Consider the following 22984-nt stretch of genomic DNA (forward strand, 5'->3'; position numbering starts at 1 on the left):
CAACATGTATTGATCACATCTTTACTAATGCTACAGAAATTTTCTTTAAAGCAGTGTCCAAATCCATAGTATGTAGTGATCACAATATAATAGCCATATCTAGGAAAACCAAAGTTCCAAAGACTGGGCCTAATATATAGTGTAATAGGTCATGTAATACATTTTGTAGTGATTCATATGTTGATGATGTAAAGAATATTTGCTGGTCTGTGGTGTGTAATCAGGAGCAACCAGACACATTTATGAAATTGCTTCCAGTTACTAATAAGCACGCACCAATTAAGCAAATGAGGATGAGGAATTTAAAAATTGTAGGCAAAAGGTATGGAAAATAAGTCTGGCCGCCCAACTGATTGGCAAATGTACTGCAAATTAAGAAATCATGTGACTAAGCTAAATAAAAAATAAACTATACTATGAAAAAAATATGAATTATATTAAGAATGATAGTAAAAAGCTTTGGAGCTCCTTAAATGAAATTTTTGGGAAAAAAGCCAACTCGGCTCCTTCATTCATTGAATCAGATGGCTCATTTATCACAAAACCCACTGATATTGCCAACTACTTTAATTACTTTTTCATTGGCAAGATAAACAAACTTAGGGATGACATGCCAGCAACAAACGCTGACACTACACATCCAAGTATATCTGACCAAATTATGAAAAAGAAGATTTGTAGTTTTGAATTCCATAAAGTCAGTGTGGAAGAGGTGAAAAAATGATTGTTGTCTATCAACAATGACAAGCCACCGGGGTCTGACAATCTGGATGTAAAATTACTGAGGATAATAGATATTGTCCCTCCTATTTGCCACAATTTCAATTTAAGCCTACTAGAGAGTGTGTGCCCTCAGGCCTGGAGGGAAGCTAAAGTCATTCCGCTACCCAAGAATAGTAAAGCCCTCTTTAATGTCTCAAATAGCTGACCAATTAGCCTATTACCAACCCTTAGTAAACTTCTGGAAAAAATGGTGTTTGACCAGATACAATGCAATTTCACAGTAAACTGACAACAGACTTTCAGCATGCATATAGAGAAAGACACTCAACAAGCACAGCACTTACACAAATGACTGATGATTAGCTGAGAGAAATTGATGATACAATGATGTGGGGGCTGTCTTGTTAGACTTCAGTGCAGCTTTTGACATTATCGATCATAGTCTGCTGCTGGAAAAACTGATGTGCTATGGCTTTACATCCCCTGCTATAATGTAGATAAAGAGTTACTTGTCTAACAGAACACAGAGGGTGTTATTTAATGGAAGCCTCTCAAACATAATCCAGGTAGAAGCAGGAACTCCCCAGGGTAGCTGTTTAGGCCCCTTGCTTTTTTCTGTCTTTACTAACGACATACTACTGGCTTTGAGTAAGTACAGTGTGTCTATGTATGCGGATGACTCAACACTATACATGTCAGCTACTACAGCAACTGAAATGACTGCAACACTTAACAAAAAGCTAGTTAGTTTTGGAATGGGTAGCAAGGAATAAGTTAGTCCTAAATATTTCCAAAACTAAAAGCATTGTATTTGGGACAAACCATTCACTAAACCCTAAACCTCAACTACATCTCATAATGAATAATGTGGAAATTGAGCAAGTTGAGGTGACTATACTGCTTGGAGTTACCCTGGATTGTAAACTGTCATGGTCAAAACATATTGATACAACAGTAGCTAAGATCAGGAGAAGTCTGTCCATAATAAAGCATTGCTCTGCATTCTTAACAACACTATCAACAAGGCAGGTCCTACAGGCCCTAGTTTTGTCGCACCTGGACGACTGTTCAGTAGTGTGGTCAGGTGCCACAAAGAGGGACTTGGGAAAATTGCAGTTGGCTCAGAACAGGGCAGCGCAGATGGCCCTTAAAAGTGCACGGAGCTCTAACATTAATGATATGCATGTCAATCTCTCATGGCTCAAAGTGGAAGAGAGATTGACATCATCATTACTTGTTTTCATAAGAGGTGTTGACAAGCTGAAAATACCAAGCTGTCTGTTTAAAATACTAGCACATAGCTCGGACACCCATGCATATCCCACAAGACATGCCACCAGAGGTCTCTTCACAGTCCCCAAGTCCAGAACAGACTATGGGAGGCACACAGTACTACATAGAGCCATGACTACATGGAAATCTATTCCACATCAGGTAACTGATGCAAGCAGTAGAATCAGATTTAAAAGCAGGTAAAAATACACCTGATGGAACAGCAGGGACTGTGAAGCAACACAAACATAGGCACAGACACATGCATACACACACATGATAACATACGCACTATACACACACATACACATGGATTTTGTGTTGTAGATATGTGGTAGTGGAGTATGTGCCTGAGGGCACACACTTAGTGTGTTGTGAGTTCTGTAGTGAATGTATTGTAATGTTTTTAAATTTGTATAACTGCCTTAATTCTGCCGGACCCCAGGAAGAGTAGCTGCTGCCTTGGCAGCAGCTAATGGGGATCCATAATAAATACAAATACAAATACAAACAACTGATCTATTACCAGTGTGATCATATAACTTACCTCAAATGTTGAAATATTTTTTTTTTAAATGGTCTGAGAAGAACAACAGGAAGAACTACAAGAACAACAATTCAAGCAAAGCCTATATGTGGTGATAATGTTTAACCTCATTATTACAGTACTGTTTTGTGTATAGGCTTATGTCTTTTAAGTCATGTAAAAAAAATGTTTTTAAGTAGATCTCGGCTTGTGATCTCATTTTGACCAAGAATGTGATCTCGACTCAAAAAAGGTTGGTGACCAGTGCTTTAGAGTAATTGCACAGTTGGAGCCCGGATATACATCAAATAAATTATTTGGCTCCCCCCATCCCTCTCCCCTCTCTCTCTCTCTCTCGCTCTCCACAGGTACCCTATCCAGTCACCCAGGCCAGGTTGCTATGGTGACAGGGAGGACTCACCTGGAGTGCGCAACTACGGCAATCGGGCCCCCGACGAGCTGTTTGATGTCTACTGCTTTGCCAAGCAACTGCAAGGTACAATCAGATGTTAGTCATCCATGGCCGTGCAAAGTCCCAGGCGCCCCAGGAGATACGATGCTGAATCAGCCTGACTTAACTTTTTAGGGCTGCAATCCTGTTAAAGGGATCGATATGACAACAGCCAGTGAAAGTGCAGGGCACCAAATTCAAACAACAGAAATTTCATAATTGAAATTCTTCAAACAAAGATGGCTTTACAGCGAAAGCACCACAAACAATTATGTTAGGTCACCGCCAAATCACAGAAAAACACAGCCATTTTTCCAGCCAAAGACAAGAGTCACAAAAAGCAGAAATAGAGATAAAATGAATTACTAACCTTTGATGATCTTCATCAGATGACACTCATAGGACTTCATGTTACACAATACATGTATGTTTTGTTCGATAAAGTTCGTATTTATATCCAAAAATCTCAGTTTACATTGGCGCGTTATGTTCAGTAGTTCCATAAACATCTGGTGATTTTGCAGAGAGCCACATCAATTTACAGGAATACTCATAATAAACATTGCTAAAAGATACAACTGTTATGCATGGAATTTTAGATCCACTTCTCCTTAATGCAAACGCTGTGTCATATTTCAAAAAAGCTTTACGGAAAAAGCAAACCATGCAATAATCTGAGGTCGGCACTCAGAGCCCAATCAAGACAAAAATATATCTGCCATATTGTGCAGTCAACAGAAGTCAGAAATAACATTATAAATATTCACTTACCTTTGATGATCTTCATCAGAATACACTCCCAGGAATCCCAGTTCCACAATAAATGTTTGATTTGTTCGGTAATGTCCATCATTTATGTCCAAATTGCTACTTTTGTTAGCGCGTTTGGTAAACAAATCCAGTCACGAACTGCGTTCACTAAAAGCAGACAAAATGTCAAAAAGTTCCGTAACAGTCAGTAGAAACATGTCAAACGATGTATTGAATCAATCTTTAGTATGTTTTTAACATAAATCTTCAATAATGTTCCAACCGGAGAATTCCTTTGTCTTCAGAAGTGCGATGGAAAAGAGCTCGCTCTCACATGAACGCGCATGGTAGACCATGCTCATGGTAGACCTTACTCAATCCCCTCTCATTTGGCCTCCCTTCACAGTAGCAGCACCAGACAAGGTTCTAAAGACTGTTGACATCTAGTGGAAGACTTAGGAAGTTCAAAAGGACCCATATCCCACTGTGTATTTGATAGGGAATGAGTTGAAAACCTACAAACCTCAGATTTCCCACTTCCTGGTTGGATTTTTTCTCAGGTTTTTGCCTGCCATATGAGTTCTGTTATACTCACAGACATCATTCAAACAGTTTTAGAAACTTCAGAGTGTTTCCTATCCAATACTAATAATATGCATATATTAGCAACTGGGACTGAGGAGCAGGCAGTTTACTCTGGGCACCTCTGGGCACCTTTTCATCCAAGCTACTCAATACTGCCCCTGCAGCCATAAGGAAGTTAATTCTCCTGTTAGGCAGAGAAAGAGATTCTCATCCTATTACCCCTGGTTGGGAACCACTGATTTAAGCTGTAGCTGGGTGGTGAGTAATACTGCCGTGGCCAGGATCAGGGAAACTGCTACAGGAGGATGGAGTCATATTCACAGCAGGTGCCTTTAAAATAGATCTGGGTAATTTGTTACTGTGCAGAGCCAGACCTGTCAGTTAATAGTTCTACAGGAAGTAGATGAGGTAATTTTATGACACCTTGCAAATGACTGGGCTATCTAGCTGGATAGGATGGATGTTCATTGTCAGGTTCTATGGTTCTGAGTGTTCTTCTGTGAAATGATTCTGCATGACTCATGGATCATTACTTCACTGACCTCCTGTTCAATCTGGTCTGTTGACACTTCTTATATTACATTTCACACCACTCTAACCATCTCGTACTTTATTCTCATCATATTCCCCTATCTCCCCCGTTACTCCGTACCACTTCACCTCCCATACCTATCTCTCTTTCCCCTCACACTATACCTCATTATACCTCCAATCTCTCCATCTCCACCCCCCTCTCCCAGGTGAGGTGTTCCACTCGTCTGTACCAGAGAAGCTGAGCCTGGCCACAGCCTCTACCCATTGCCACTCTCTGGGAGCCCAGCTGGCCACGGCAGGGCAGCTCTACCAAGCCTGGCAGACTGGCCTGGACCAGTGTGACCCAGGCTGGCTGGCCGACGGCAGTGTGCGCTACCCCATAAACCTTCCCCGGCGCAACTGTGGCGGGGATGATCCGGGTGTGCGCACTGTCTACCACAACCCCAACCGCACCGGTTTCCCAGACACCACCACCCGCTTCGACGCCTACTGCTACCGAGGTAACGGCCGGGGTCACCATCGCCATGGCAACCTTTCTGTTTAATTTCTGTTAATTAGTGCGGGTTGTTTGTCTCATGCATGAATTAATGAATTATCACAGAGGGGATTCAGTGACATTTTGGTCCCTTCTGGGATCTGAAGTCTTCTACTGTAGCAACCAGCTAGAGCCCAGTATCAGCATTTCCAAGCTCTCAATGCAGACTTAGAGAGAGCCAACGGAGTTCTGTACACTGGCTGCAGCCTCAATGTCCTTGCAGTGTCATTGTAAAGTGTTTATAATGTTGCTGGACCACTGGAGATATGTCTAACTTAGTTTCAAGTTCACTTTGGGAGCGACGGTAGGCTCCAGTGTGCTGTGGATTTGATTGTGTTTGTGCAGAGTGTGATCTGCATTAGACTGCATTAGCTCGTCAGAGTGTCATGGAGAATGATTGACAGGCACTAAATTGATACAGACGTAATGAAGTCTTATCTTAGACTTTGCCCTTAAGTAAAGTCACCCAAGGAGAGTGTAAAAACGTCTCAATATAATATGTATGCTTTCTTAATTAACCTGTCTAGGATCAGCGTGGCGCTAGCGGCACACCCCCCCCCCCCCCACTGAAAAACCAGTGCCGCGAAATTCAAAAAAAATATTTTTTTTAAATATTTAACTTTCACACATTAAAGTCCAATACAGCTAATGAAAGACACAGATCTTGTGAATCCAGTCAACATTTCCGATTTTTAAAATGTTTTACAGGGAAGACACAATATGTAAAGATGTACATCTATTACCTAAAAACACATTAGCATAATCCACCATCTTTTATTTGTCCACCAACACCAGTAGCCATCACCAATTCGGCTAAACTAAGATATTTATAGCCCCTAACCAACAAAAAAACTCATTAGATGACAGTCTGATAACATATTTATGGTATGGGATAGGTTTTGTTAGAAAAAAGTGCATATTTCAGGTATATGGCATAGTTTACAATTGCACCCACCGTCACAAATGGACTAGAATAATTACAATGAGCAACGTGTTTACCTAACTACTAATCATCAAACATTTCGTAAAAATACACAGCATACACGAATCGAAAGACACAGATCCTGTGAATACAGACAATATTTCAGATTTTCTAAGTGTCTTACAGCGAAAACACAATAAATCGTTATATTAGCTTAGCACATAGCAATTAGCAGCCCAGCATTGATTCTAGCCAAAGTGAGCGATAAAAGTCAACATCGCCAAAAGATATTAATTTTTTCACTAACCTTCTCAGAATTCTTCCGATGACACTCCTGTAACATCACATTACAACATGCATATACAGTTTGATCGAAAATGTTTATATTTAGCCACCAAAATCATGGTTAGACAATGTGAAATGTAGACAAGCTGGTAAAGAAAAAGTCCTTGCGCCACTTAGACAGTGATCTACTCTTATACATAAATACTCATAAACGTGACTAAAAAATATAGGGTGGACAGGGATTGATAGACAATTTAATTCTTAATACAATTGCGGAATTACATTTTTTAATTTATCCTTACTTTTCAATACAGTTTGCGCCAAGCGAAGCTACGTCAAAAAACATGGCGTCCTAAGCCACTAAAATGTTTCGACAGAAACACGATTTATCATAATAAAAATGTCCTACCTTGAGCTGTTCTTCCATCAGTATCTTGGGCAAAGGATCCTTTCTTGGGAGAAATCGTCTTTTGGTGGAAAGCTGTCCTCTTGCCATGTGGAAATGTCAACTGCGTTCGGGATGAACTGAAAAGCGTGCCCAACTTTTCACATCGTTGCAAAAATAAATGTCCCAAAATCGCACTAAACGGATATAAATTGCTATAAAACGCTTTAAATTAACTACCTTATGATGTTTTTAACTCCTATAACGAGTGAAAAGATGACCGGAGAAATATAACAGGCTAAACTAACGCTTGGAACAGGTGCGCGCCGGTGTCCTCTAGGCTCATGACGCAGCTCCCAAAGAATGACTAGCTTCAGGGTTTTTTCATTTGTAGGGCCTGTGAACGCGCAATCGACCCCGTTGGAATCGTCATCACGTAAAGGCATCCAGGGGAAGACGTAAGAAGTGTCCGTATAGTCATAGCAACGACAGTGCCCTTTTAACTGACTTCAGAAGAGTGGCCAACATTTCTCAAATCTGACTCCATGTCAGGGAAATTGCTGTAGAATGGGCTCTGTTCCACTTAGAGACAAAATTTCAACTCCTATAGAAACTATAGACTGTTTTCTATCCAATAATAATAATAATATGCATATTGTACGATCAAGGATTTTGTGGGAAGCCGTTTAAAAAATTAGCCAAATTAGCATAAATAGTCTAAACAGCGCCCCCATCCCCAACAGGTTAAAGCAAAACCAAAAACAGAGGTCATCAACATCTAAGAATATGGATGATTCACAGCTTATTGCAAACATGGCAGCTTATTGCAAAGATTAATTTTCAAAAGCAAATAGGAATGCTAATATATTTCTCATATAATTCCAGAACGTGAAGCAGGAGTCCAGGCAGCTCAGCCAGTGGGGTTCCTCCAATACAGAGACCCAGACACCAATTCCTCAGACACAGAGCCCCAGCACTCTGCCCCCTACCCCCAGCCCTCCACCTGGACTGGCATGGCGGACCTGGACAAGGAGGGCATCAGCTCCATCACTGGAGGCAACGAGTCCTCCGAGATCTCTGAGGAGCACGTGGTAATCCACCTCCGGCCAGGGGAGAGTACCCAGGGCTGGGGAGAGGAGAACCAGGAGACCAAGGGGCGATCTAAGACTGAAGCCCCTCAGAACCCATTCTCCAGCCCCAATACCAGCACCCTGGGTCTGTCTGTCCTGGAGAGTCTAGAGACTCACGGAGGTTTTGCCCAGGAAGAGGTGGAGGGCGAGGGGGATGAGGAGTGGCGTTTCGGGTCGTCCGACTCCCCTCTGTCCTCCCAGGCCTCTCCAGTGCTCCAGACCCAGACAGCCAATAACGTTCTCCACAGCTTTATCAACAACCTGATGAAGCCCTTCAGTTATTGGACAGGCTCTGTGGAGGCCGACACAGAGGCACCTCTCCCAGCCACACCTGCCTCACTGCCCGAGGGGAGAGGAGTACAGGATCCGACAACCCCGGGGTCGGCTGTGGTCACACCCACCGAAGGGAAGCAAAAGCTGGGCAGTAAAGGAAGCACGGACAGCGCTATCATAGAGCATCGGATTCGAGGCTCCTTGCTCAAGACATCCACCAATGGGCTCACCAGCACAGAGAAGGGTCTGCCTGATCAGGATAGAGAGGTGGTCACTTTAATCCCATTGGGCCCTGTGATCCAGTACACACTCACCCAGCCTGGGAGGAAGGGTGCAAGCATGTCCCTAACCAACCCTCAAGGATCATCATCTAATGGTAAGAACCACTCACTGAGTCACAATCCATCCATCAGAGAGGCTATGTGGGTTGGCTGAGTACATCGTGTCTCCTTTCAGTTTAGTTCATTACCTTTTCTCTCTAAAAGTTGTTTTCTTTTTCCGTTCCTATTTGCTCCACCTCAGTGTTTCTTCCAAATCAATGGCTTGTGTTAAATTGAAAATGCGCTGTTTACGAAGGTAGTAAATTGAAAATATGGTTTCTGTGGATGCCAGCTCAGGTCCTTTATTGCTTCAGCGGTAAATAAAGTGAAGGTTTGTTTCAGACTATTAAACACTGTCTCAGGACAATATTTGGAAGTAGAATAGACCCAAAAAAGTTTTGATATAAAAAAAAAGCATTACATTTGGCATTATCAAATGAAATAACATGTTATTGGTCACGTACACATATTTAGCAGATGTTATTGAGGGTGTAGTGAAATGCTTGTGCAGCCTTCCTCTAGTTGTTTTCCCTAGACACTACAGTATCTCTGTGTTGCAAATGGTCCAATTTCCAGAGTATCAGAACACCACTCGTTACTTTCCTTCTTTGGTTTTCCTAAGGAGAAATTACATTAAATATATATGCATTTTGGGTGTCTATTCAAATAAAATAAATACATACGTATTTGTCACATATACAACGGGTGTAGACTTTACCATGAAATGCTTACTTATGAGCCTTTCCCAAAGATGCAGAGTTAAAAAATAAGAATAAAATACACAAGAATGAAGCTAAATACCAGTACCACATCAAAATAAATTCTAATTAAATCTTATTTGACCCATGCTTCGTAAACAACAGACTAACAGTGAAGTTCTCACTTACGGGTCCTTTACCAACGAAGAGTTAAAGATAAAGAATAGAAATTAAAAATGTAAGTAGTGACACGAGGAATAAATACACAGTGGATAACAAATAACACTAACGAGTAAAAATAACATGGCTATATACAGGAGTACCAGTTACGAATCGATGTGAAGGGATACGAGATATTTGAGGTAGATATGTACATGAAGGCAGGGTAAAGTGAATAGGCATCAGGATAGATAATAATAAGGTATTTGAGGTAGATATGTACTTGAAGGCAGGATATAGTGACCAGGTATCAGGATAGATAATAATAATAAGGTATTTGAGGTAGATATGTACATGAAGGCAGGGTAAAGTGACCAGGCATCAGTGTGTGCCATTGTGTGGATCTTAGTGATGTGGACACCAAAGAACTTGAAGCTCTTTCCCCGTTCCATTACAGCCCCGTCGATCTAGATGGGGGCGTGCTCTCCCCTGTAGTCCACAATCAGCTCCTTGGTCTTGCTGACGCTGAGGGAGAGGTTGATGTCCTGGCACCACATTGCCAGGTCTCTGACCTCCCTGTAGTAAGCTGTCTCATCGCAGTCGGTGATCAGGCCACCGTCGTGTCGTCAGCAAACTTTATGATGGGGTTGGAGTTGTGCGTGGCCATGCAGTTGTGGGTTAACAGGGATTACAGGAGGAGACTAAGCACACACCCCTGACGGGCTCCAGTTTTGAGGATCAGCGTGGTGGAGGTGTTGTTGCCTACCCTCATCACCTTGGGCTGGCCAATCAGGAAGTCCAGGATCCAGTTGTAGAGGGAGGTGTTCAGTCCCAAGGTCCCGAGTTTGGTGTTTTAGTCTATGAACAGCATTCTCACATAGTTATTTCCCTTTTTGTCCAGGTGGGAGAGGGCAGTGAGAAGTGCAATTAAGAATGCTTCATCTGTGGATCTGTCTTGGCGGTATGCAAATTGGAGTGGGTTGATGTGTGTCATGACCAGCCTTTCAAAGCGCTTCATAATTACAGATGTGAATGCTATGTGACAATAGTAGTTACACCAGCAGCACACCATCCTGCATCCCACTGCTGGGCTGCCTCTGAAGCTCAGTAGGGTTGGTCCTAGTTGGTCCCTGGATGAGAAACCAGATGTTCCTGGAAATAGTGTTGGAGGGCGAGTAGGAGGCACTCTTTCCTCTTGTCTATAAAATAATATTGCAGTGATTGGGGACATTGCCCTGTGTAGGGTGCTGTCTTTTGGATGGGATGTTAAACAGGTGTCCTGACCCTCTGTGGTCACTAAAGATCCCATGGCATTTATGGTAAGATTAGGGGTGTTAACCCCGGTGTCCTGGCTAAATTCTCAATCTGGCCCTCATGGCCACCTAATCATCCCTAGCTTCCAATTGGCGCCTTCATCCCCCTTCCTCTCCCATGCAACTATTCCACAGGCTGTTGCTCTAAATGAGAATGTGTTCTCAGTCAACTTACCTGTAAAAATAAGAGTTAAATAAATAAAACAAAACAATTTAGGCAGGTTATCTTGGATTTCTGGGTAACAGCGACAGTGGTTGTCAGCTTGAAACATGTTGGGATTACACACTGGGAATGAAGAGATTGAAAATGTCTGTGAAGCCCAGTGGTCTTGCTAGTGTTTAAAAGTCTTACTCACAAAGGCCACGGAGAGCGATCTCACACAGTCATCCAGAACAACAGGGGCTTTCATGCAATACTCATGAAACAAAGGAATAGGGTCCGGTGTGAACAAGGGAACAGCTGAGTTGGAGTTGAAGTAAGACTTGAAGTCAAAAGCTAGGTTAGTAACTGTTGATCTGATGTCCAAAAGTTATTGGCGGTCATAGGACATAATAGTATGAACTTTCTGTACAAAAAAAGTAAAGATTTTTAAAAAGTCACTAAATAACAAAGTCGGGTTGGAGCTCGTGAGATGTCGGCCTTCTCTGTTGGCGCAATCTTTCATCTTAGATCCAGAGCCATCACTAAGCCAGCTTCCAGCAGTGCAAAGAGGTAAAAGAAAGCAGAGAATGAGGCCGGCCAAAGCTAAAACTCAGAGAGCCAGAGTCAGTGCTGCAGTAATGTGTTTGGCTCACCGGTGTGAATACATAGAACTCAGTTGATCTGTGTGTGTGTGTGTGCATCAGTGCGTGTGTGTGTGAGCACACGTGTGTGTGTGTGTCTCTGTGTGTTATGTCTACATCAGTGCGTGTGTGTGTGAGCACACGTGTGTGTATGTGTGTGTGTCTCTGTGTGTTATGTCTACATCAGTACGTGTGTGTGTGTGTGCGTGTTCATGTCTACTTCTGTGTCTGTGGCTCAAGGACCTGGGATTTTGAGCTAGCATCCAAACCCCAGTTAATTCTCCACAGAGCTGAGCTAGGCATGTGGGTCGTAAAGGTCATCTTATTGGGCTTTTCCCCGTATGAAAGCCCTGTGACTTCAAACCACAATCAATTCCTGTAATTCCTCTCCTGTTTGAAGGAGGGACAAATAGGCAACCAGGCAATGTTTCATCTTACGGCCACCACTTACACAGCTATACACAGCCACCAGAGCTAAGGGGAGAATAGAGAGAGAAATCTAAAGTCTCGCACAGAGGTGTTTAAATAAGTTCAGTGAAGGTAGGGCTCCTTCTATGGCCTGGGCTTCATTGGATACAAAAACTGTTGCTATCCTCCCTGAAACCAAAACTCCAAACCCAAGGCATTAATGTTTTACGCAGGGTGAAAATCTAGCTTTAGTCTGCGTACATTATTCTCAGCCTCTTTCCAATTAATGCAGGGCTGGCTAGGTGTTCCTTGCCTTGCTCGCCAGCATTCACGTCTCCCCCAATTACGTCGGCCCTGGGTGAGCGTAGGCGTTCATTATCACCATGGCAATGATGAGGGGATGGAAAACGCGAAGGATGAAAAAGAAGAGAGGAGAGAGGAGGATGCATTTGGAAGGGGCTTTTGAGATGTTTTTTATTACATTTTTTACAGGAAGTTGTTGAATTAATGTTTCCTCTTAAAGTGGCATCACTCGCCAGATATAAACTATGTTATCGAGCGCCGCAGGCTGTTGCTTGCTCTAGGTAATCTACATTATCAATTCTGCCATTTTTATTTTTATGATTGGCAGGAAAAACATTGCATGTGAATCTTGACACCTCAATCAAAGAAATGCATGTTTCCCCATTTCCCCACACAGTCTTAGCAAAGCATCGTGGGAATAAATCTTTGATGAAACATCACGCCACTCCAGATAGATGTGCGACATGATTCACATGCGACACAATAACTTTTCCCAGTCGTCTTTATTAGATGCCATATCTTACAACAGTATAGTACTGAGGATGTGTGTGTGTGTGTGTGTGTGTGTGTGTGTGTGTGTGTGTGTGTGTGTGTGTGTGTGTGTGTGTGTGTGTGTGTGTGTGTGTGTGTGCGTGTGTGTGTGTGTTTGTTAAATGCCGTATCTTATAACAGAAGTGCTGAGGCTGCACTAGTACACTGTGTCCTGGGGAGGCTTCAACTCCTCTCCCATTATGCTGTGTGACTGGAGGGTTCAACTCCTCTCCCATTATGCTGTGTGACTGGAGGGTTCAACTCCTCTCCCATTATGCTGTGTGACTGGAAGGTTCGACTCCTCTCCCATTATGCTGTGTGACTGGAGGCTTCGACTCCTCTCCCATTATGCTGTGTGACTGGAGGGTTCGACTCCTCTCCCATTATGCTGTGTGACTGGAGGGTTCGACGCCTCTCCCATTATGCTGTGTGACTGGAGGGTTCAACTCCTCTCCCATTATGCTGTGTGACTGGAGGCTTCGACTCCTCTCCCATTATGCTGTGTGACTGGAGGGTTCGACTCCTCTCCCATTATGCTGTGTGACTGGAGGCTTCGACTCCTCTCCCATTATGCTGTGTGACTGGAGGGTTCGACTCCTCTCCCATTATGCTGTGTGACTGGAGGGTTCGACTCCTCTCCCATTATGCTGTGTGACTGGAGGGTTCAACTCCTCTCCCATTATGCTGTGTGACTGGAGGCTTCGACTCCTCTCCCATTATGCTGTGTGACTGGAAGGTTCGACTCCTCTCCCATTATGCTGTGTGACTGGAGGGTTCGACTCCTCTCCCATTATGCTGTGTGACTGGAGGCTTCAACTCCTCTCCCATTATGCTGTGTGACTGGAGGGTTCAACTCCTCTCCCATTATGCTGTGTGACTGGAGGCTTCAACTCCTCTCCCATTATGCTGTGTGACTGGAGGGTTCGACGCCTCTCCCATTATGCTGTGTGACTGGAAGGTTCAACTCCTCTCCCATTATGCTGTGTGACTGGAGGGTTCGACTCCTCTCCCATTATGCTGTGTGACTGGAGGGTTCAACTCCTCTCCCATTATGCTGTGTGACTGGAGGGTTCGACTCCTCTCCCATTATGCTGTGTGACTGGAGGGTTCGACTCCACTTGTTTACCCCAGAAAGAGACATATACAGCTGATTTACAGCACCGCTGTCACTGAAAACACACAATGGAGCACATCATTGACTTGCCTTGATTTAGTCATTTGTGGGCAGTTTATCACGGTATGACAACATTTGTTTTGCAGGATTTTTATGTGTTGACTTTAAGTCAAAACTCACAACAAAAGATAGCAGTGAAGTACGCACATCGAAATACTAGACCGCGCATGAAATATTTGTATTTCTTATATCAGCCATTAGAATAGATAATTAGTCTTGATTAATTAATTTAATCACTCAATATCTCATCATTATGTGAAGGCAAAGTGGTTAATTAGCTATTCACATTATTAATTGGACAATTACACCATCTACAGCTCTTATATTGAACCTGTGCTCACATACTGTAGCACATAGGGGGTGGAGGCAACATGCAGATCCCTGAATCATTTAGTATTGATTTAATATTTCATATGTGGACATACAGTATTTGTCTATGTTTCTCCCCACAGTAATTAGTTGTATTATGTAGTACAGCCAGAGGCCCTGCTGTGGTTCTTTGCACACCAGAGAGTTAGCTGTGCTTTGCTGTGTAGAGCTACAGTAGAACTCTAGCTGCCTAATATGGTAATACTATGAGAAGATTCACCGCTAAAAACCAACCCACATCTAGTCTGAATTATTAATTGTGTAGATACACTCTGGTGTAGTACATTACCTAGAAGCACAGGAGGCTGGTGAGAGGAAGACATCTCATAATAATGGCTGGGATGGAAACCACATGTTTGATACTATTCCATTCATTCCATTCCAGCAATTACCACAAGCCCATCCTCCCCAATTAAGGTACAAACAGCCTGTGCTAGAAGGAGCATAGGGGTGCGCTTAATCTGAAAAATCAAGGGTGTAGATATGCAGTAGTCAATGAAGGTGGTGTTTAAAAAAAAAGCTTTACTATCTTACACTTGGTCAGTTTTAGCCCAGGAATGCGTTGATTGTAGTTTGGTGTCTGGTCTAGTAAAGTCAAATCAAATCTAATCAAATTTAATTTGTCACATGCGCTGAATACAACACCTTAGTGTGAAATTCTTACTTACAAGCCCCTAACCAACAATGCAGTTCAAGAAATAGAGTTAAGAAAATATTTACAAAATAAACTAAAGTGAAAAAAGTTATTAAAAAGCAACTCAAGAAAATTACATAACAATAACAAGGCTATATACAGGGTGTACCGGTACAGAGTCAATGTACGGGGGTACAGGTTAGTCGAGGGAATTTGTAAAGTGACTATGCATAGATAATAAACAGCGAGTAGCAACAGTGTAAAAATGATAGTTTCTATGGAATGAGAAAAGTGTGAAATTGCCTTACCAGTGTCACGTTCTGACCTTAGTTCCTTTATTTTGTCTTTTGTTTTAGTTGGTCAGGGCGTGAGTTGGGTGGGTAATCTATGTTTTCTATTTCTGTGTTGGTCTTCTGTGTTTGGCCTGTTATGGTTCTCAATCAGAGGCAGCTGCTAATCGTTGTCCCTGATTGGGAACCATATTTAGGTAGCCTGTTTTCTGTTGGTTTTGTGGGTGGTTGTTTTCAGTCTTTGTGTGTCTGCACCAGATAGAACTGTTTCGGTTTTCACTTTGTTGTTTTTTGTATTTTGAGTTGTTCACTTCATTAAATAAGATGAACAATTACCACGCTGCACATTGGTCCTCTGATCCTTCAAACTTCTCCTCCTCAGACGAGGAGGAAGACGACAGCCGTTACCAGCAGATCCTCTTTTTTTGTGTATGTTGGGCCTGGTACGCAGTGTGGGTCTGCTACTGTGCTTTGTACTGGAATACAAAGAGGCTGCACCATTATTGGAATGACACCAGTAATCCAAATTAATAATTATTTTTGCAGATTTAGCAAAAAATACATAAATAAAATTGTTGCCGTGAATGAGGGTTCACCTCCAGTATATAAATAAATAACCAGCCTTCCTACGGCGCAACACAACAACCAATCACCATTTAAAGTCTTACTTACACTCCCTTCCTGTTTGGATATTAAACCCTAGTAACTATGTCTTACATCTGGGTATAGATACTGTATCAGAATAGATAAATAAAATAAAAAGGCAAATAGATAATGAAACTATGGATTTGAATTAATTAAATATAATGACTGCTGCACTGGAGGCAGTGTGTTATGATTGCTAATTAAACATGCATTTAATTACAATCATTCAAACTATTTCCCTCCCATGCTATGTTAATGAATGTGTGTTGTCACTCTGCAGGAGTCACAGCAGTGGGACCCGATGTGAGTAGCAAGGCCGTGGAGGCTGTGAATGGATCAGGAGGCCCCCTCCAGGGCTTTAAGGGTGGGTTGGCTTCATCCCTAGGGACCCCGGAACCATATCCAGGCAGCCAGCTGAGATGGACCCTGAAGGCCATGAAGGGCTCCATGCTGGAGGCCCCGGGACAGGGACACGTGGCCTACATGGGGAAGGATTCCACCTGGGAGCCCATGGAGGCCAAAGCGGGGCCCCTAGAGGTCATGACCCTTCCTACCAACCCAGAGAGCTACTCTGGTGAGGGGAGAGATCAGGATGAGGACCGCAGCATCCCCCGATCCATCCTGGAGAGAGAGGACAAAGAGACAGAGGCAGAGGGAAGCGGGAGAGGAGGGAACGACTTTCCAGGTGGCTTTGGATCGAACGGTGACACGAACCCAGGCAACGGTGCCAGCAGCAGCACAAAGCCTCTTCTGTCTGGATTGAAACCTACCGAGACCCAGAGCCAGAACCAGACTCTGACAGAACACACCACTATGTTTCAGTGGCAGCTAGTGGACCAGCCCACCACCTCATCTACTGCTGCTTCTGCTGCTGGCTCCAGCCGGGGCCCGGGGGGAACCGCTGAGGAGGCCAGGGGAGAGATTGTCTATGTCCGACGCCCTACTGAGAAACTCCTTCCAACCTTCCTTCCAACCACCTCCAGTAAGAAAGATGGCTTCCCCCCTGTGATCAGAAAGCAGAGCCTGAATACAGCCAGGGTGACTGAGAGACAACAAAGCCCAAATGAGGTCACCACACCTGGGTTCACCTCCAGACCTGCAGCTTCTATGGAGCCCCTGACAACCATTAAAACTTCCACAGCAAACAACCAGAGAAAAGACTCCAGTGATTCTACCTCTACCAAGGAGCCACCTATCTCCATTGCACAGATTCCAGTAGATAGAGAGGAGACAGCTAGTACCACATCTCTGACCAGAGATGGACCACAAACAACTGCAGCTTCGACTCAGCTGACCACGGCGTTGTCCTTTCTGAAGGGCAGCGATCATGAGGAAGAGTCCAGGTTAGCTGTTTCAGAATCATTTGTGGTGGGAAAAGGATGGAAGCCATTGGGAGGGATGAATCCCACGTCTAAGGAGGACAAAACCCCTGTGACCACAGAGAAGTCAGAGAAGAGAGAGAAGACCACCTTTGGTGTCGTTGTGCCCAGCTGGGGCTTTGGCCTCAACCCTTCAGGTATCTTCCCTTTTCTATTTTATTGTCACCATTATTAGCCTTTATCTAATCCTACTGTGTAATTATATAATCCATTACTCCACTAAACTATAGGAGGGGAGCTGAGGCCCCATGATCAATTTAATTCATGATGCTGCAGATGCTCTTTGTCTCTCTCTCTCTCTCTCTCTCTCTCTCTCTCTCTCTCTCTCTCTCTCTCTCTCTCTCTCTCTCTCTCTGTCTCTCTATCTCTTTCTCTCTCTCTCTCTCTCTCTCTCCCCGTCTCTCTCCCCGTCTCTCTCCCCGTCTCTCTCCCCGTCTCTCTTCCCGTCTCTCTTCCCATCTCTCTTCCCGTCTCTCTTCCCGTCTCTCTCTCTCTCTCTCTCTCTCTCTCTCTATACACTGATTATACCAAACATTAGGAACATTTTCCTAATATAGAGTTGTACCCCCCTTTTGCCCTCAGAACAGCCTCAATTCGTCATGGCATGGGCTACAAGGTGTCGAAAGCATTTCACAGAGATGCTGGCCCATGTTGACTCCCATGCTTCCCGCAGTTATGTCAAGTTGGCTGGATGTCCTTTGGGTAGTGGACCATTCTTAATACACATGGAAAACTGTTGAGTGTGAAAAATCCAGCAGTGTTGCAGTTCTTGACACAAACCTGTGCACCTGGCACCCACTACCATACCTCATTAAAAGGCACTTAAATATTTTGTCTTGCCGATTCACCCTCTGAATGGCACATATACACAATCCATGTTTCAGTTGTCTCAAATCTTAAACAACCTTCTTTAACCGGTCTCCTCCCCTTCATCTACACTGATTGAAGAGGATTTAACAGGTGACATCAATAAGGGATCATAGCTTTCACCTGGATTCACCTGGTCAGTCTATGTCATGGAAAGAGCAGTTGTTCTTAATGTTTTATACACTTATTATATATTCCTCTCCACCGTCTTCCTCTCTATTGGACCTCAGAGAGTGCTTCTGTAAACAAAGAGGGGCTGGAAGCAGCCTTAGTGTAGTAATTAGAAGGTCTTGGTTAGTTAGACAGGCTGTGAGAGGCTGAGATCTTAGGCCCCGGCAAATCAATGTTGACGGAAGCTAGAAGATGCGAGCTGTAATTGACTCTCTCTCCCGCTGTCTCTCGCAAAGCGAAGCCCTTCGTCCAAGTTCAGAATGATACAGCATGTGTAGAGACTCAAGCTGCTCGCCCTTTCTAACTTGTTCACATTCATTCACCCTGATGGGAATGGGTTTTAAGCCTCACCCATATATGTTTTACTCTGCCATGAAGGCTGGAGGGAAGATAACATCCTTGGTTGAGGAGTTTGTTCTCTTGGCCTCGTTTGAAATCCACACAGTAGGGCTGACTCACGGCTTAGAAAGTTCTGGTGAAATATTTAGTGCCTATTTCAGTGGAAAGTTAACGTCTGGTAAAGGAACACTGATGTCCCATGTAGAATATATGACTATGAACGAATGATGCGATGCTGACGTCTGGTAGCTGCATACCTTGGAATGCCTCAAACATCCTTTACCACTACTGTATGTAGTCATTGTTGTTCTAACCACATCCAGCAGGTAAATATGAGGGTAGATCAAATCAAATCAAATCACATTTTATTGGTCACATGCACATATTTAGCAGATGTTATTGCGGGTGTAGAGAAATGCTTGTGTTCCTAGCTCCAACAGTGCAGTAGTATCTAACAATTCACAACAATACACACAAATTGAAAGTAAAAGAATGGAATTAAGAAATATATAAATATTAGGACAAGCAATGTCAAAGTGGCATTGACTAAAATACAGTAGAATAGAATACAGTATATACACATGAGATGAGTAAAGCAGTATGTAAACATTATTAAAGTGACGAGTGTTCCATTATTAAAGTGGTCAGTGATTCCATGTCTATATCATGACACGGGGCGAGACCCAGATGGAGACACAGGAGGCAGATGGTTGGAGTCTTACAATATTTATTACTCCAATAGGGTCAGGCAAGAGAATGGTCGTGGACAGGCAAAAGGGTCAAAACCAGTTCAGAGTCCAATAGGGAATGAAGGGCAGGCAGAATCAAGGTCAGGCCAGGCAGGATGATCAGGCAGGCGGGAAAGTTGTCCAGAGTCAGGCAGGGGTCAAAATCGGGAAGACTATCAAAAGAGAATAGCAAAAGGAGTACGGGAAAAACACGCTGGTTGACTTGACTAACATGCAAGACGAACTGGCACAGAGAGACAGGAAACACAGGGATAAATACACTCGGGAAAATAAGCGACACCTGGAGGGGGTGGAGACAATAACAGGAACAGGTGAAACAGATCAGGGCATGACAGTCTATGTATATAGGGCAGTAGCCTCTAAGATGCAGGGTTGAGTAACCTGGTGGTAGCCGGCTAGTGATGGATATTTAACAGTCTGATAGCCTTGAGATAGAAGCTGTTTTTCAGTCTCTCGGTCCCAGCTTTGATGTACCTGTACTGACCTCTCCTTCTGGATGATAGCGGGGAGAACAGGCCGTGGCTCGGGCGGTTGATGTCCTTGATGATATTTTTGGCCTTCCTATGACATTGGGTGCTGTAGGTGTCCTGGAGGGCAGGCAGTGTGTTGTTCCCCGGTGATGTGTTGGGCAGACTGCACCACCCTCTGAAGAGCCCTGCGGTTGTGGGCGGTGCAGTTGCTGTACCAGGCGGTGATACAGCCCGACAGGATGCTCTCAATGGTGCACCTGTAAGGGTTTTAGGGGCGAAGCCAAATTTCTTCAGCCTCCTGAGGTTGAAGGTTCACCACACTGTCTGGGAGGGTGTACCATTTCAGATTGTCAGTGATGCGTACGCTGAAGAACTTGAAGCTTTTGACCTTCTCCACTGCGGTCCCGTCGATGTGGATAGGGGCGTGCTCCCTCTGCTGTTTCCTGAAGTCTACGATCAGCTCATTCGTTTTGTTGACGTTGAGGGAGAGGTTATTTTCCTGGAACCACTCCGCAAGGGGCCTCACCTCCTCCCTGTAGGCTGGAGGGAGAAGGCAGCTGAGCATGCACCCTTGTGGGGCCCCTGTGTTGAGGATCAGAGAAGTGGAGGTGTGGTTCCTACTTTCACCGCCCGTCAGGAAGTCCAAGACCCAGTTGCACAGGGCGGGGTTCAGACCTGCACCTTTATTATACATTTGTTTCACCTTTATTTAACTAGGCAAGTCAGTTAAGAACTAATTCTAATGTACAACGACGGCCTACCAAAAGGCAAAAGACCTCATGCAGGGACAGGAGATTAAAAAATAAAAATAACATATAAATATAGAACAAAACACACATCACGACAAGAGAGACAACACAACACTACATAAAGAGAGACCGAAGACAACAACATAGCAAGGCAGCAACACATGACAACACAGCATGGTAGCATCACAACATGACAACAACATGGTAGTAGCACAAAACATGGTACAAACATTATTGGGCACAGACAACAGCACAAAGGGCAAGAAGGTAGAGACAACAATACATCACGCAAAGCAGCCACAACTGTCAGGAAGAGTGTCCATGATTGAGTCTTTTAATGAAGAGATTGAGATAAAACTGTCCAGTTTGAGTGTTTGTTGCAGCTCGTTCCAGTCGCTAGCTGCAGTGATGAAGGGTACTATGGTGTTGAAGGCTGAGCTATAGTCAATGAGCAGCATTCTTACATAGGTATTCCTCTATGCAATGGCGATTGCATCGTCGGTGGATGGATCTATTGGGGCGGTAAGGAAATTGAAGTGGGTCTAGGGTGTCAGGTAAGGTAAGGTAAAGGTGATATGATGCTTAACTAGCACTTCATGATGACAGAAGTGAGTGCCCAGGGTGTAGAGAGGGAGGACAGTGTTTGTCCTCTCTTAATGCCTATCTTAATAATCCTCTTTAATCAATGGCTAGCTACTGCAGTAACACAGTCCCCAGAACCCAACAATACAGACCAGATCTGTCCTTGTTGTCTCTCTCTCTCTCTCTCTCTCTCTCTCTCTCTCTCTCTCTCTCTCTCTCTCTCTCTCTCTCTCTCTCTCTCTCTCTCTCTCTCTCCTCTCTCCTCTCTCTCTCTCTCTCTCTCTCTCTCTCTCTCTCTCTCTCTCTCTCTCTCTCTCTCTCTCTCTCTCTCTCTCTCTCTCTCTCTCTCTCTCTCTCTCTCTCTCTCTCTCTCTCTCTTTCTTAGCTGTCTTTAAGGCAAAGGGTGGCTACTTTGAACAATTTATCATAGAAAACACTTTTTTGGTTACTACATCATTCTATATGTGTTATTTCATAGTTTTGATGTGTTCACTATTATTCTACAATGTAGAAAAGATAAAAAAGAAAAACTTTTGACTGGTACTGTATATATATATGTATATCAGTATAGTGTAGTGTTCTGGTCTCAGCCCCCTCCCCTTTAACTACCCACGTATCACATTGGGACGAGACCAGCTAAGCTTTATGTCAACTTATGTTCCACTTCCTCACCTCTCCTCCATCTCCCTGCCTCACACGTCCTCCAGCTAAACACATACAGATGGACCCACATAGGGCAAGCTCCCAATGGGATAAACATGCAGAATCACGTATGTGTAGTCCATGAGCCCTAGGCCCACACATGTACACCTACACATGTGCACACACGCACGCAGCACACACACTGAAATCAGGACAGGTTGATTCTCCAGAGAAGGGGGTTTTGGCGCTATGTAGGCCTAATGTAAACATGGATACATTTAATTGGAATTTATCTTTAATTATTACTAGGCTTCATTTGCATAATTTATATTCTAAAGGAAGTGTAATCAGTGACATTATGGCACAGTATCTGGACATGTTGGAACTGTATTATTTTACATTGAAGTACACCACAAAGGCCTGTCAAAGTCTTACACCATTTATCCGCCTCCTTGTTTACGACCTGCTTCATTCTTCCCAAGGTAACCCTACAGCGAGTTTACACGGAGACTCCCAACTTGGCACCCATGTGCAGAGAGTGATAGCGCAGCTGGAGATGGAGGCTTACAGTATGCAGCCTGTCCGTCGAACCCTTAAATTACCAACACCAATCGGAGACAAGAAACAAGATGTCTGTGAATTATAGCCTAAGCTTTTCCCAGGCTCTTAGATGGATCAGGCCCACCGCACATTAATAACCAATGAAGCCCTGGATTGTAGTAGTACATTTTGGGGGTGGAGAAACAGCTCGGCATACTGTATGGCCCCTGTTTGCCCTTAAAATGTATTTATTTCACCTTTATTTAACCAGGTAGGCCAGTTGAGAACAAGTTCTCATTTACAGCTGCGACCTGGCCAAGATAAAGCAAATCAGGGCGACACAAACATGCTCTGTGATAGGCTATGCTGTACCCAGATTGATCTTCTGAGTCCTGTTTCTGTCTCAGAGAGCCTCTAGCTCCTCCAGCTGTTTCAGGTTTATGTATTGTATTACTCCTTGGGACATTGTTACATCTCCCTCCGTAATAATGTTCAGAA

General features: G+C 43.8%; 1 protein-coding gene across 1 annotated transcript in view; it reads left to right on the plus strand.

Moving 5' to 3' along the window:
• Positions 1-22984, plus strand: part of LOC129867246 (neurocan core protein-like) — a 310382-nt gene that overhangs the window by 115921 nt on the left and 171477 nt on the right. The window contains exons 6-9 of the mRNA XM_055940524.1: positions 2890-3017; positions 5048-5341; positions 7854-8747; positions 16279-17514. Of these exons, the coding sequence (XP_055796499.1) occupies positions 2890-3017; positions 5048-5341; positions 7854-8747; positions 16279-17514 (2552 nt within the window). The remainder of the gene's footprint in view (positions 1-2889; positions 3018-5047; positions 5342-7853; positions 8748-16278; positions 17515-22984) is intronic.

This window comes from Salvelinus fontinalis, chromosome 12, assembly GCF_029448725.1.
Source record: "Salvelinus fontinalis isolate EN_2023a chromosome 12, ASM2944872v1, whole genome shotgun sequence".
In the NCBI taxonomy this organism is placed as follows: domain Eukaryota; kingdom Metazoa; phylum Chordata; class Actinopteri; order Salmoniformes; family Salmonidae; genus Salvelinus; species Salvelinus fontinalis.